Source organism: Herpailurus yagouaroundi, unplaced genomic scaffold (genome assembly GCF_014898765.1).
Source record: "Herpailurus yagouaroundi ecotype Mexico unplaced genomic scaffold, PumYag 184, whole genome shotgun sequence".
NCBI classification, from domain to species: domain Eukaryota; kingdom Metazoa; phylum Chordata; class Mammalia; order Carnivora; family Felidae; genus Herpailurus; species Herpailurus yagouaroundi.
This window is the reverse complement of record NW_024412415.1, coordinates 17,535,897-17,551,852: the sequence shown is the minus strand read 5'-3', so window position 1 is coordinate 17,551,852 and position 15,956 is coordinate 17,535,897. Positions and strand designations below refer to the sequence as shown.

General features: G+C 41.4%; 1 protein-coding gene across 4 annotated transcripts in view; it reads left to right on the top strand.

The window, feature by feature from the left end:
* LYSMD2 (LysM domain containing 2) overlaps window positions 1–15,047 on the top strand; it is a 35,602-nt gene extending 20,555 nt beyond the window's left edge. For 2 of the 4 annotated variants that reach the window (XM_040492699.1, XM_040492696.1), the window contains 2 exons: window positions 12,875–13,206; window positions 14,482–15,047. In XM_040492699.1, the coding sequence (XP_040348633.1) occupies window positions 12,875–13,206; window positions 14,482–14,524 (375 nt within the window). In that variant the 3' untranslated portion in view covers window positions 14,525–15,047. Of the gene's footprint in view, window positions 1–5; window positions 138–9,505; window positions 11,544–12,874; window positions 13,207–14,481 lie in introns of those variants that run through there. The other 2 variants (XM_040492697.1, XM_040492698.1) reach the window with 2 other exon arrangements.
* Window positions 15,048–15,956: the final 909 nt, after the last annotated feature.

Sequence of the window (15,956 nt, the reverse complement as noted above, 5' to 3'; positions counted from 1 at the left end):
GGACGCGGAGTACTGGGGGTCGGGCAGGCAGCCATCTGTTCCCAGGCTCTCTCCCAGCGCGCGCCGAGAACCGCTGCAGTGGTCTCCAAAGGTGGTTCTGTACCCAGAAGGGCAGGCCTCCGAGGCTCCCTCCCCAGGTAGGTGCATCGAGTTCCCGGTGTCCTGCCCAGACACCGCCCAGATCAGTGAGGAAGGCCAAAGAGGACCTGGGAGCTAAGTTCACCCGATTTTCAGGCCAGATCACAGTACTCAAAGCTGAACTGAGGTGTTGACTCGGGGCAGAGAATTTTGTTTTCTCTGTAAACAAGCGCTGTGATGAGTCAGGGATGGTACGATTGTCTCCGCCGGATGGTTCTGGTTCTATCGATTATGCTGCTTTATTTAGAAGTGAAATTACACCCCTGGGCTCACTGGCAACTGTGAATGTGACACCTGTCGCTAAGCAGCAGCCCAGAACTGGGGTCTAGGTGAGCTGAAGAGCTGTGTTTATTATAAATTTATAAGTGTGTGTGTCCTGGGCGTATTGCATTACACTTCTGGGAGTAACATGGAAACCTGAGGGAACATATTGTCTCATTAAAATTACTTATAATTAACTCTGAGCTATGTGATGGCCTTTTTACATCTGAGTTCTGTATCAGTTTTCAATGTTCTTTCCTGAAACACCTAAGACAGCAATGGGAAGAAAGGCGATCTTCTCTGTATCTTTCTCTTAAAGAGAAACTCTTCCTGGCCCTTCACAGAATGACAGAGACTGAGTAATTTATTTTGCACATTCAAGTTGGAACTATATGTTTACCTAGCAGATCATTTTGAGACCAGGAATCTTCCTGTGCAGGCATATACTGATATTATTATGCTATGGTAGGCCCTTTCCGTCCTCCTGGGAGTTTGCAAATGTTAACATAGAACTACAATTCTTATGTATATCAATAAAGCCTGGTTTGGGTCAGAGCCAGAGAAGAGCAGAGTTGGGGAGTATCAGCAACTACCTTCTGCTGAATGCCTGCTGTGTGCCAGATATTACATTTGTCCTGTTCCATCTTGTTCTAATTCAGTTTGATTTCCCTAAAGAGCCTTGGAGGTAGGTATAATTAACCTGTTTACAGATGGGAAGATGGATGAAAGGTAAGGATATTAAGTATGTTTATTCACTGAGAGCAATTTGAATTAGTACACAGCTGCACTTGCGTTACTTACAGCTCTGAAACAGCTGACTGCAGTTCTCTACTTTTCGTCAAATGCTTTCTAATCTATGCTTTTGCTTAATATAGATCCTGTTACTCATAACCTTATCACCCCTTTCGGGTAAAGTATAAACCAGATTCTTCACTACTTTCACGAAGACTTGGTTTTAAGATGTTAAGTATAATGAGTTGGGAACTGTAATCTATACCCTCAAAGAGTCTCTCTCAACTTCACTATTGATATTATGGACCCTATAATTCTTTGTTTGTGTAGGTTGTGCCGTGCATTGTAGGATGTTTAACAGCATCTCTGAGCCCTGGCTCTCTGTGCCAGTAAGACCCCCAGCCTCCATCCAGACATTGCCAAATATTCCCCAGCAAGAAACTCTTCATTGAGGACCACTGGTTTATTACATGTGTATCATTTCCTTTGGGCCCTGAAGTATAGTTGATGAAATTTTTAGAGACTCTTCCACTGGTTGTGTAGAACCAGTGAAAGTGATAATTCTTACTGTAACAGTGAAGTGATGTTATTGCTTTAATTCACATGTACAGATATTAGTTGGATTTACTCGTTGTAAGTTGAGATTTTAGGTGGAAGCTAAAAAGGCAAAAAGGTTTTTTTTTCTTTCTGTGACTGAACAGAAAGAAGTTGAATGAGTTAAGTTTCAAATATTGACTACCAAGGTTATAAATAATTTAAATGATTGTTTAAAGGAATAGGTGATGATGTGTTGGCGATTTAGAGACCCAGGGCAGTCACCTGGAAATTAAGAGTCAGTCCAGGCAAACATTCGACTTTAATATCCCCTGTCTGGCAATAGCCAGGCATGGTTCTGCTGTGTTACTGAGAGGAGCAGGAACTCTCAGGGAAGCCTGTCTGCTGATGACAGCTCTCCAGCCACCCAGCTGGGAACCAGGCAGGACTTCAGTCCCTCAGAGGGAGAGACTGGTAACAGCCAGTAGTATTTTAGGTACCAGCGTGTTACCAGAACAGTGACTCTGACAAGGGGTGAAGATGGAGATCTCTTTGTCAACCCTTGGTTTTCAGGGGAACAAAACAGAAACTGGTTTTCTTAAGTGATGCTTGATGGCTGGCAGCAGGGTACATCCCAAGATATGGGAATAAATATGTTCCTCAAACTTGCCTGGGTAAGGGAATGCCCTGGGGCAAACTAAAAATAAAGAATCCTAACTGACCTTGAGCCTACTGGATCAGAATATGCAGAGAAGGAGCACAGCAATCTTAATGTTTTACAAGCATGGCATCTTGGCCTGTTCCCAAAGCACTGTCCTTCCTGGGGTCTTTGCACTTGCTGTTTCACCTGTGTGGAACACTCTGTCCCTGATCACTGCATGGAAGGTTTGCTTCATGGGTGTATGACCTGGGTAGTCACACGGAGCCCCATGCTTAGAAGAGCCTCACATTTGGTGTAATGCTTTACTATTGCCATCTTGAAGTTTTTAGTACTCTGTGAACAAGGGCCCCATGTTTTCACTTTTCACTGGGCCCTGCAAATTATGCAGCTGACCTTGGCAGTGCGACTTGCTCCCTCACTGCTTACATGTCTCCTCCCTGAAGCCTTCCTGACTGCTTTCTGTCAAATTACAGCCTTCCTTCACACCTGCTTTTCCCTTCCCTGCCTTGTTTTCCCAACACTATTTATTGTTCATCTCCTTTTCCTTTTTGTCTTTTTTTTTCCAGCTTCTATCTTTTTGGTGATACATTAGCGAATAAATAGAAATCCATACCCTCATGGAGCTTATATCTTAGTCAGTAGAGACAGTAAGTAAGCAAACGAAATATGTTTTATGCCAGGTATTGATAAACAATATGAAGGAAAATTAAGCAGGGAAAGGAGATAATGAAGGCTAGTGGGGGTGGCTATAATTATTTAAAATGGGATAGCCACAAAGAACTCACTGAGAAAGAGGCAAGTTGTATGTGTGGGGGGGGGGGGGTGCAGATATCGGTGAAGAACATTCCAGGCAGCAGCAACAGCCAGTGGTGCAAAGGCCCTGAGATGGAAGTATAATTGGCAAGTTCCAGGAGTAGTGTACCTGGTGCTTACAATGCAGTGGCATGTATTTGGACCTTGAAGGCCACTGTAAGAACTTTGGCTCTTTCTCTGAGTGAGTTGGGAAGCATTGGAGAAGTTCAAGTAGAAGAATGACATGATCTGACTTAGGCACTAGAAGGATCACTCTGGATGCTGCTTTGAGAACAGGCTGTAGTGGGAGAGTGCCAAGGCATGGAAACCAGATCAGTTGAAGGCTTTGTAATAAATGCAGGTGAGAGGATGGCAGCTTGGACCAGAGCAGCAGAGAAGGAGGTGGTGGGAAGTAGTTGGGTTCTAGATGATTTGTTGATATGCCGTATATTTTCTGCTTACTTGTTTACTGTTTTATTTGAGTATCTCTGCCCTACAGATGGGCCCAGGGATGCAGGAGGCTTCTCTATAGGAAAGAAGAATGTGGATGTTCAAGAATCTGGCCACGTCTGAAGCCTGAGGGACCCCAGTTCTTCTGCCATGGCCTTAGAAAATATCTTAAGGACCCTTCCCACCATTCCTTTTAAAGTCATTATTATTAATAATGGCATTTATTATTTTTTAGCTGTTTTTTTAATGTTTATTTGAGAGGGAGAGAGAGCAGGGGAGAGGGCAGAGAGAGAGGGAGACAGAATCCCAAGCAGGTCCCATGCCATCAGCACAGAGTCTGATGCAGGGCTGGATCCCACAAACAAACAGTGAGATCATGACCTGAGCTGAAATCAAGAGTTGCCTTACCAACTGAGCCACCCAGGAGCCCCCAACTTTTTTTTTTTTTAACCTGTTTTTTTTTTTTAATTTTTTTTTTTTAACATTTATTTATTTTTGAGACAGAGAGAGACAGAGAATGAACAGGGGAGGGGCAGAGAGAGGGAGACACAGAATCTGAAACAGGCTCCAGGCTCTGAGCTGTCAGCACAGAGCCCGACGCGGGGCTCGAACTCACGGACCGTGAGATCATGACCTGAGCTGAAGTTGGACGCTTAACCAACCAAGCCACCCAGGCGCCCCTTTTTTAACCTGTTTTTATTGAGCCTTGCTTGTTTGAGTCCTTTTGCCTCATGCTGGGGCTACAAGATGATACATGCACTCCTCTTTTTATTCATGGTGACTTTTTCCACTACTGCTTTCCACTAGCCTATAGCTACTTGAGAAGCCAGGTTGCTTGTCCAACTCATCTCTGGACATTCTGTGTTAGCCTGAGGCCGGCACATGGCAGGTCCTCCATATATGTATGGACCTGACCCACAGGCCTGACCACTGTGACATCAGTAGGCCCTAGAGCAGACCCTGAGAGGTGGAGGCCAGGGTAGGGGTTGAGTGACTTATTTTACAAAGTGTGGTTTGAGGCTCTCTATCCAGCCTACGGAAAGGTTGCTGCTACTGGGATGGTGCTGGTTTTCTCCCCTTCCACCAGCAGGGGGTTTTTACATCAAATTAAACATAGGGTTATATTTTGAGCATCTCTACTAATGCATTTGAGGAAGTGGTCTGGGAGACTGAAACTACTTAGGCTGGGTTGAGAAACTATTAAGGGCAGTTCAGATCTCAGAGGTGAATTTGCTTGGGCTGGAATTTCCCTGGCTGTGCTTATCTCTACTGAGACATTAAGGCCCTTTCCCTCACCCCGTGTTCTAGATTTAGCTATGGCATTTGTGGCCTTGTTAGCTCCTCTCAGATGCAAGCATCTAGAGGAAACTCACTGATGCTAGCCAGCCACTGTGAGCTTTTTGTTTGGAAACCCTGGAAAAACATCTAGAAAACAGTATACAGACTAAAAGTGGGCAGGAGACAGGGAGGGGACTTATTATTTGCATAAACTTTTTCTTTGTCTCTTTGCTTTCCCCCTGGCAGCTCGCCTTTCTGCTCCCCTCTCCAGAGGCCACATTGTCTTCAGTGCCCTCAATCACTTCCTGTCCAGTTTTATTCCCAGGGTCTTCTCACTTTCTTCCAGTGAACTGCTAAACTCCAGTCGCTTCTTAACACTTCCCCTACCAGAAGTGTTTGAGGTTTAATAGATTCTCATGTATTCTTTTTTAAAAAACAGCTTTATTGAGGTATAATTTACATACCACAAAATAAACCCATTTTAAGTGTATTCAAGGACTTTCAGTGAATTTACAGAGTTGTGCAACTATCACCACAATCCAATTTTAGAACTGTGCCATCACCCTGAAAAGATCCCCGTTACTTCCTGTTTCCTTCTCTAGCCCCAGGCAACCACAAATATATTTTCTAATCTATAGATTGGCCTTTTCTGGGGATTTCATATAAATGGTGCCTCCTATGTTCTTCTGAAATAGCGTGGAAAGGAAGTAAATCCTATTCCCCCTAGTTAGCACATGGCACTGGAGGAGTCTGATTGCCCCCAGCACCTAGAACTTAAGAGTGTGAGACAGTGGGCTGATGGGTGAATCTAGCACTTACTAGAAAATGATCTGGAGAGAGTCCTTTAATTAAGTCTTTTCTGTAAAATAATAATAATCAAATGAAAGTTGTATGTATGTATGCATATATTCTAAGCCACAGAGTGCCATAAAAATGTTAGTTCTGAATGTGTCCTGAAATGTTTTTGGAAGGGTTTGTCTTTTTTAAGGAGTGGAGAGGAAGAAACAGAAATGAACAACGAGATCATGACCTGAGCCAAAGTCAGGCGCTTAACTGACTGAGCCACCTAGGCACCCCTACAGGGGAATCATTTTATTTTATTTATTATTATTATTATTATTTTTTTAAATTTTTTTTTTTTTTTTTGAGAGAGAGACAGAACATGAGCGGGAGGGGGGCTGAGGGAGAGGGAGACATAGAATCTAAAGCAGGCTCCAGGCTCTGAGCTGTCAGCACTGAGCCCCATGTGGAGCTCAAATTCAGGAACTGTGGGATCATGACCTGAGCTAAAGGCCTATGCTTAACCGACTGAGCTACCCAGGTGCCCCAGGGCAATCATTTTAAAGAAGTTTTTAAATTATCGATGGCACTTGTTCTACCTAATGTCACCATGGTTGTCATCTTGTGGCCACCTTGTTACCTCGTACTTAGTTCTTCTGTAATCTGTTTCTTAGTGACCAATTTCATTGAGTCATGCTGTTCCATCCTGAGCATGGGAGAGAATTTTGAAATGAAAGTGTTTGATTGCTATCCCTATCCCTGACTCATCTGCCCACAAAAAACACAGGGTAGTTCTTTGTCACTCTGAACAGGTCACACTTTTTATTCTCAGCATTAATTGGGTTTTAAGAAATGTGGAGAACAGAGGGTTGGGAGAAATAGGTGAACTTTTTTTTTTCAGTTTAAATAAATTGAGCGGCGCCTGGGTGGCTCAGTCGGTTGAGCGTCAACTTCGGTGCTCACAGTTCATGAGTTCAAGCCCCACATCGGGGTCTGTGCTGACAGTGTGGAGCCTGGAGTCTGCTTCAGGTTCTGTGTCTCCCTCACTCTCTGTCCCTCCCCCTCTCATGCTCACTCTTTGTCTTTCGCTCTCAAAAGCAAATAAACATTAAAATTTTTTTAAAATAAATTGAATAATTTTTTTTTCCTTTTAAAGCCAAGGGAGTTGGGTTCTATATTGAAGGCAGCATGACTTCCCCAAAGGTAATTCCTTATCCACCATCCACCCAAGGCCTGGTATGATCCAATCTTGTTTTAGAAGGATAACTCTAGGGGTGCCTGAGTGGCACAGTCGGGTAAGCTTCCGACTTTGGCTCAGGTCATGATCTCACGGTTCGTGAGTTCAAGGCCCACATCGGGCTCTGGGCTGACAGCTCAGAGCCTGGAGCCCACTTCAGATTCTGTGTCTCCTTCTGTCTACCCCTCCGCTGCTTGCACTCTGTCTCTCGCATTGTCTCAAAAATAAATAAACATAAAAAAAAAAAAAGGATAACTCTAGCAGTAGAGTGGAGGAAATATTGTATATTGGGGAGGGTAGAGAAAAAGGATCATAATATCTTCTAAGAGTCCTAATTTACTGTCCTTTGCTTTATGTGTTCCTAACACAACCCAGATCTGCATTGTGATAGTGCCAGAAAACTGCAATTTTCAAAGGTTATGACAATTCAAATCCTTGTGATATCCAAAATTTGAGGCAGCTATCATTATTCTATATATGTTTTTAACAGCAAACCTTGATGGGTTTTTATTACAGTTGCAGTTAAGCATACTAGAATTTGAATACACTGGACCGTTTACCATTAACATAATCATTTATCTCTGGTAATCATGGACTACCAGGATTAGAATATTCCAGAGCTTCAGTGTTTATTTCTGTAACATTCCTGACAAGTGTGTGTGCCCTGGATGAGATTTAATAGAAGCTCCTCTTTATTTCTCCAGGGAGCCCATTCATTCATGGAAAACTCTTATAGCGACTTCTTCCTTATATTGAAAGTCTTCAACTTTTGACAAGATCTTTTAACACAAGGTTTCTAGTTCTAAACCTAGGAGACAAAAGTTCAGAGGAATTTCAAACTTTTCACCTGATAGCATCTGAGCTGCTCTGTGCTTGGAAAAATAAATAAATAAAGTAAAAATTGGGTGTTAAGAAATGTTGAACAGAGCCAGGTTGGGAAAACTCTAGAGTTTTCCAGCTCTTCCTTGGGTTGGATCATGACTTTTCTGAGCTTTATGTGAGGTGACATTCCCAGAACATTAGACCCATCTATATTCAGATAAAAGTATAAAACATTCCTAAAACATCATTTCACTGTTTGGGATTATCCCTAGTCTCTTGTCTGTGCTGTTGTGGCTTCCTCAGTGACTAGGCTTCCTGTTTCCACTGATGCCTCTTTATTGCCAGTCCATTTTCCACAAAGCTGCCTGAGTGCCCTTTAACTGTAATCAGATTGTGTCAGTCCCTTTCTTCACTATCCAGTGGCTTCTCATCACATTTAAAGTAACACCTAAATTTTATCCCTTGGCATGCAAGGTCCTATGTAGCCTGGAGTTTTGCTCATTACTCCCTACACTTCAGCCACACTACATTTTTACTGTGCTGGGGCATTGCAGCTGCTTTTTCTCCCCAGAATGCTCCCCCCCACCCCCCCACCGACTCCTAGCTTTTTGCATGGCTGGTTAATTCCTTAACTTTACTACAGGTACAGAGTTTGTACCCTGTGCAGTTGGTTCAAGCCACTACTTGTAGAGGAGAACAAGTTAAGATCAAATTTATCACCTTCGGGCAAAAAAAACATAAAGCTCACACACCTCAGGACACTGTCAACATATAATGTTAATTATCCAGGCATGTCTGTATGAAATTTTTTTATATATTCTTACTTTGTAGGAGAAATATTTTTTATTGTGAGAAATTCCTACCTCCTTCCTTCTCATCTGCTGAATACATGTTAGGATCTGCCCTTGCCTGTTACTTTCTCCTTTTTAACCACATTTAATAATATGATAGCAACTATTATTATTTTTGAGGGCTTCCTGGGGGCTATGCATTGTTCTAAATACCTGAGTTGATTCGTGTAATCCTCATAATGATCATATTGCATGGGAGGTACTATTATTATCCCTACTTTACAGAAAAGAAAACAGAACCGTTAATGATTAGAAAGTGGCAAAGCCAGGGTTTGAACCCAGAAAGTATGGCCACGGAGCCCATGTTTCCAACTACTACCTGTATTAAAGTCATTGACCTGTTTTCACCTTCAGACTCAAATCTGCCGGTTCTTAGATTGTTCCCCACCTTGATGCTAACTGTGTCTGGATATCTCTGGTGTCCTTGATGCTGGCATCCTGTGTATCATCTCAGAGTCTAGACCACAGAGTGAATGTATACCTGAAATGCTTGCTGATGATGCTGAGATGGAGATAGCACAGTCTCCAACTTCCAGAAGCTTATAGACTAATTCAAGAGGCAATTCTGTGGGTGAATCAGTGGGATGATGCGCAAGAACCTAGACAACTCTGCCCTTTACTCCCTGTGCTCCTTAACTGTACCCAGCTGTTGATTCAGTCACCTTGTCTTGTATTCCTGTTACTGGCCCTTTGCCTGGCTGTGATGGCCTGTCTTGCTTTGAATGATAGATGTATGGGTCAGGGTTCTGGCAAGAAACAGTGCGCTCAGGGGGTGTGGCCAAAGAGAATTTAGTCAAGGGAAATTTATTTTTATTATTTAAAAAAATTTTTTTTAATGTTTATTTATTTTTGAGACAGAGAGAGGCAGAGAGTGAATGGGGGAGGGTCAGAGAGAGAGGGAGACACAGAATCTGAAGCAGGCTCCAGGCTCTGAGCTGTCGGCACAGAGCCCGATGCGGGGCTCGAACTCACAGACTGTGAGATCATGACCTGAGCTGGTCAGACACTTAACCGACTGAGCCACCCAGGCACCCCTAGTCAAGGGACATTTATAGAATGGGAGCAGGGTTGAGGGAACCAAGAAGGGATGGTGAAGCAACCTGAGACTAGCAACAGCAGGACGATATGACCCCTAGGCTTGAAGGGCCAGGGGAAGAAGTGGTGTATCCCACACGGGGAGAGCTGGAGCCTGGGATGAGGGAGGGGTTACCTGGCAGGAACTCTGCCATAGAGGAATGCAGCTACTGGAGTCATTCATGGTGCTGTCTTTCTGCTGGTGCCTTCCATTGGAACTCCCACTGGAATGCCAACGACATGGCTTAGGTAATGCAGTTCTTAAGAGGTCAGCCTCTTGGAGTTTGGAACAGGCTCAAGAAAAGTTGGGGATGGATTGGATGGTGAGGGTGTATTTAAAGGGAGAGTAACACAACAGATGACTTACTGTCCCTTTCTGGTTACCTCCTGGGGTTAATCTTTTATGCCTGTTCCTCTAACCTGTTTTAATTAATTTATCTATCTATCTATCTATCTATCTATCCTTCCACCCTAAGCATTTAGTGTGTACAGGATCTTTGTTAGCCTCAGGGAAGCTATAGAAATAAAAGTGCTTGTCCTTAAGGAACTCACAGTTTATGCTTGATGTTCTCAGTTCTGCCTCAGCAATGAGATCTGGTGTTCCCTGTCAATTTCTGTCCTCCTTCATTATTCTCAGAAAATGGTAGACCCCTGCCAATAAGCATTTCAAAGAGCACTGTATCAGTGAAGGCTCTTTCATTTACAAGAGAGAGAAAACCTCCTAACTCAAATTGGCTTAGGCAAAACAACAACAAACAAACAAACAGTGGCATTTATTAGCTCAAGAACGCAAAGGCCCTAGGGTATTCTGGCTTTAGGCTTTGATTCAGAGGTCTGATTGCTTTCCTCCAAGGTGGCCTTGTTGTCGGGTTCCATGAAGTGGACAGATTGCTGCTCTTTCTGGTAGAGAAAATGGAGGACCTTTCCCCTCCCAGACCCAGCAAAAGTGTCCTTGCATCTCTGAATCATTCCAAGATGGGACTGTGACCTATCATGAAAGCGAGGACACTGTGACACTGCAAAGGGCAAGAATGAGTCATATGCTCACCCTGGAGTGGGGAAGGGGGCAGTTCTGTGCCAATGGAAGGCCACATACTAGGAGGAGGTGGATGCTAGCTGATAAATAGGAAAAAAACCCAAGGGGATATTAAAGGCAGAGTCAATATACCTGAACCTGTTATGGATAAGATATTCGAATTATTTTAAATCACTCACATTGAAGCCTAAACTAGACCAGAGATACTTAGGATTTTTAGACTTTAATTTTGTCTCCTAAATGCCCCTGCCTATTCATGCCTCTCTTTCCCACCCTCACCTTCTCTCCTTTACCAAGAAACTAGAACACAAAAGACCAACCCACTCTACACAAAAGATGCTTTAATGTAGTACCTTTAAAAGAAAAAAAAGGTTTCACTGTACTATTTGTGTAGATTCAGCTTATAGTAAGAAATCAGGAGATAGAGGGTCCATTTACTAGTCGACTGTTGTTTTTTCAGGCTCTTTGATACAGAAATCTAATTTTTTCACTCACAATCAATTTGGCATTAAAAGATCCCGTAATTTGGTCCCATTAGTCACGCACTTTTATCTTGACTTCAGAGTCAGACAGAAATTCTAGCTCATACATTTAAAGAACTGTAGGCACTTGGTCAAATCAGTCATCTCAATTTCTTCATTGGAAAAGAGAGTAGTATCATCTGCTAAATATTTTCTTTCTCTCTTATATATCCTGTCTGTCTGTTTATCTACTTACCTACCTATCTGTCTCCTCTAAACAAGCATGTATACAATCTCTCATTTAATCTTCCCAACAACCCTGTGAAGGCTAGAGGGTACCTATTTTACACACCAGGAAACAGGCTGAATGAAAGAAGTAACAAGCTAAGCTTGTGTTGAGACCTTTGGTGTTGGAGGAGCTGGGATTTGAAACCAGGTCTGTCAGATTCCTAAGCCTGTGTGCTTCGTTATCTTACCAAACTGTCTCCGTTCTGTGCCTCCCAAGAAGGAGCTGAGGTGAAAATTCGTTGGCGCGGGGCGCGGAGGAGCCTGGCATCCCCGGACGCTGTTAATGCCATGTGGTGAACGTCAAGTGCATGCATTTCTCCCGCTCGCTGGGAGCCCACAGACGTGCAGCCCTGCCTGCGCTCACAGCATTGTGGACTGAAGCACCCCACTTATCTCTCTGGAGTGTCCTTTTCTTCTTTTGCAAAAAGGAGATGATAGTATCTCGATTACTACCCAACCCGTGTAAATTCTGTTCTCCCTTTCGCCCCCAGCTCCCAACTCTGTGGTCTGCACGAAGCTTCCGCAGGTGTGAAAGAGTTTGAGGTTCTAGAAACTGTATTAAATGCCAGCTTCTTCATCTGCCAGTTTACGATGGTTCCATGATACATAATCTCTATGAGTTTTGTTTATTTGTAAAGTGAATCTTTAAATACCTTCTCCGGGGTAGGAAATACGAGATACTGTATGTAAAGTGCTGCCCACCTCCTTTCCTTACCTCTACTGCTTCTGCCCATTCTTCAAGGCCCATCTAAAGTCAGAAGAATCAAAATCAGAACTCCACCTTCTCCTTGAGGCCTTTCTTAACAACTGCAACCCCAGTCTGCACCATTCTTGCAAATTCTCATTGTATTTATCCCTGTACCAGCTCCTGTATCCGTTATATTTACCAAACACAATTCCAGAGACATAGGAAGCACCCTGTAAGTAAAAGAACAGTACTAGTTTGTTGTTGTTTTTTTTTAATCAAATAATAGAAATGTTAAAACAAGACTGGAAGTTAGAAAATAAGTGCTAAAAATTCTACATTTTTTAATTTCAGGGATTGAAGGCTGCTTGGTAAAAGCTGCCTTGTAGGGCGAATATAATAGTGGGGGGGAAATTAGGCTTTCCTTTTTTAAAGTTGAGAAACAATTTCCTGACATCTCTTGAAGTAACTAGGGGTACCTGGGGTAGTAACTAAACCCAAATTAACAGTCTCAAATCCAGGGGCACCTGGGTGGCTCAGTTGGTTGGGTGTCTGACTTGAGCTCAGGTCATGATCTCACTGTTGGCTTCAGATCCTCTATCCCTCTCTCTCTCTCTGCCCCTCCCCCACTTGCACACGCATGCTCTCTCTCAAAAATAAACGTTAAAAAAAAAAGAATCTCAAATCCAGAGAAAGCATTGCACAACAAGCCCAGATATTTTTAGGTGCTTGTATAATAAACCCTACTAATGGATTTATTTATATAAAACTCTGTTTCCTTTTTCATATTTTAGATGGAGCAGATTAAAAGGGCAAATAAACTGTTTACAAATGATTGTATATTTCTGAAGAAAACTTTGAACATCCCAGTTATATCAGAGAAGCCTTTGTTGTTTAATGGACTTAACTCAATAGATTCTCCAGAAAATGAAACTGTTGATAGCGGTTTTTCTCATGAAGAAGAGCCAGCAGCAGCTGGAGAAGACCTCTCTCCTTCCAGTCCTCAAGAATCTGATGTTCAGCCTGTACAACCTGAAGAAGTGTCAGCTAGAGATTTCCTGCAGAGACTAGACTTGCAGATTAAGTTGTCAACACAGGCAGCCAAGAAACTAAAAGAAGAGAGCAGGTAAAAATATGCTGGTAAAATGTCAGAAGCTGAATAAATTACTCTTACGATGTCCTTGCTTTGCTGAGTTTTGTTTTGTTTTCTCTCTGCTTCTGTTTCCTTTTTTCTCTTTTGCTTTAAAAACTGTATTTTAATTCTAGAAAGTCATTTTTAATATATGGGGTCTAAAAAGAGCTATTGCATTCTGCATAGGGCTTTATCTATTGCAATGTGCTTGTTTTTAGCTCTGTTACTTGTTATAAAAAGTTTGGGGGTGGTGGGGTGGCTCAGTTGATTAAGTGTCTGACTCTTGATTTTGGCTCAGGTCAGGATCCTAGGGTCGTGAGATTGAGCCCCGCATCAGGCTCCACCCTGATTGTGGAGCCTGCTTAAGAATCAATCTGTTGGTCTGTCTCTGTCTCTGTCTCTGTGTCTTCCCCCCCTCCTCCACCCCTCTCCCCCACTTGAACTCCTTCTCTCTAAAAAAATAAATAAAATATATATATATATTTTTAAAGTTTGTTTCTTTGCTTTAGTAGCATAACTGTCCAGCTAGCAGTCCTGGATGGCAGCCAAGCAGAAACATCTAGTTTACCCCTTCAAAGAAAGCAATGCCCTAGGGAATACTTGCGAAATACTGATCCCAATAAATTTGTCAAAGACCTTGTCCATTATTTGTTACTAGGTGTCTTTCACGTGAGCTTTTTTCTTTGTTCTTTGTTAGGGAAAATCTTTCTCTCTCCTATAGAATTGGTTTTCTTCTTCCTTTATGATTCCAAACATGGCACAAGCTATTGTGTTTGCTTTTTTTTGCCCTGGCTACCAGGAAGCTTGCAACTAAAACTGATTTTCAGTTCAACTAGTACAGTATTTCATATGGCTAATATATTTGTATCCTTCTCCTTTCCTTAATCCTGATATTTTATTTCTAATTCATCTTATTATATGTATTTGTTGTAGGCACATCAAGCCCTTTGGAGAAAAAGGTGGCATATAAAAACTATAAACAAATATGAATATAATAATTTTATAATTTAGTACATTTTGTTTAAATGTAATAGAAAATATAAATATAAAGCAAGTACCATTCTTTATTCCAGTAACTGAGATGCCAATAAAATGCATCTAATGAGTATTTACATTTCATCCAAGACATGCAAAATATTATATATTGATGTACTCCTGCACTTCTTTGGCAAGTGGATATTAAGTTGTATAATAAGTACAGTATATATATTAGTTATCTGAATATCATTTTAAAACACTGATTTATGCTGAATTTTCACTTTTTTTCAGAGATGAAGAAAGTCCTTATGCAGCTTCCCTCTATCACAGTTAGATGATCAGGGACTATAATCTAACCTGGATTAAAAGGTGGTTGGATCATGAAGAAACCAACAACTAAAAATTCAAAAGCATATACATCCTTAAATCACAACCAAATAGTTTCACCTACTGCAATTGCACTGACGTGATTATTTCCTCTGGCTTTCTATGATTTTAAGTCTTTATTATGGCATGAGAGCAAAATCGTATCCTAAAGATCATCACTTTTGTAGGTGATGGTAGTTTTTAGACTAGTTTTTGTAAATACTAGTTAACATAAAGCATCAAAGACTATATACATATTCAAGCTGAAAACAGTGTTTATCTTCTGAAAAATCCTAATGATGTGAAATATATGGTTGCTGTTTAAGTGATGCTGATTTTGCTATGTGTTTATAAATTAAGTGCTGTATATATATATATATTTCAATATGTATTACAATATTCTGTATTAATATAAAGAACCAAATTTTGTCTGCTATTTTGTAAAAATAAACTACAAAAGCCTGAATGAGAAAATAAACTATGTTTTCATATTTGAGTCTGTAATTTTTTTCAACAAATAGAAATAAAATTGATTTTTAAATTATTTTTGAAATGGTGACAGCTTCTCCATTTTAATTGCTTTTGTTATTATAATTGGAATTTTTAAAAAGTTTCAGTAATCTAAAAGCAAATCAATTATGGGTATTAGTAGCCTTTGCATTTTCATAATATTTGAACTGATTTGTTTGAGGTATAGTTTAAACACAGAATATGATCAGAAGGAGAAATAAAAAAATACCATGCTCTGAGACACTGGTGAATTCTAGTTTAGATTTCATGAAGTCACTTTGGAGAGTGTTTTTTAGTCACTGTGCTCAGTTGAGGATTAAGCTTTTATTTACCTCATTTGTATCATATGTACAGGTTATAGCAGTAAGCCTTAAGCAATACATTACTTACAATTAAAGGGTTTTTTTGGTCTCAATTTTTATTCAAGTATCAGGTTAAATCTTAAGCTTCCACAAAAATTTCCCATATTTATCCGTCCCCCACTTCCCCAAAGGAATCTGCTTTCTGTGGAGCAAACAGGATTTTCCCCTCATTTTCTCTTCCCTTTCTTGCTCCTCCAGGTCTTCCGTTAAGCAGGAGACAGGTGTCCTTAGGTGTCAATGCAGCAGAGCTGGTAGAAGCAGAACCGCACAGGTCCAGCCCTTGAGGGTGAGGTATAGGTGCATGCATGGGAACAGCAGTTGTCTGCCCTTGGCTGGAATTTGTTCATAACATACATAATCCCTTGTGTTCTGCTTTTTTTTTTTTTTTCTCATGCTATTATTGTTTTTGATATAGGGTGATGTTTTTCTTTTAAAGTTTATTTATTTTGAGGGAGAGAGGGAGAGGGTGTGAGTGTGGGGGAGGGGCAAAGAGAGAGGGAGAGAGATTATCCCAAGCAGGTTCTGCAC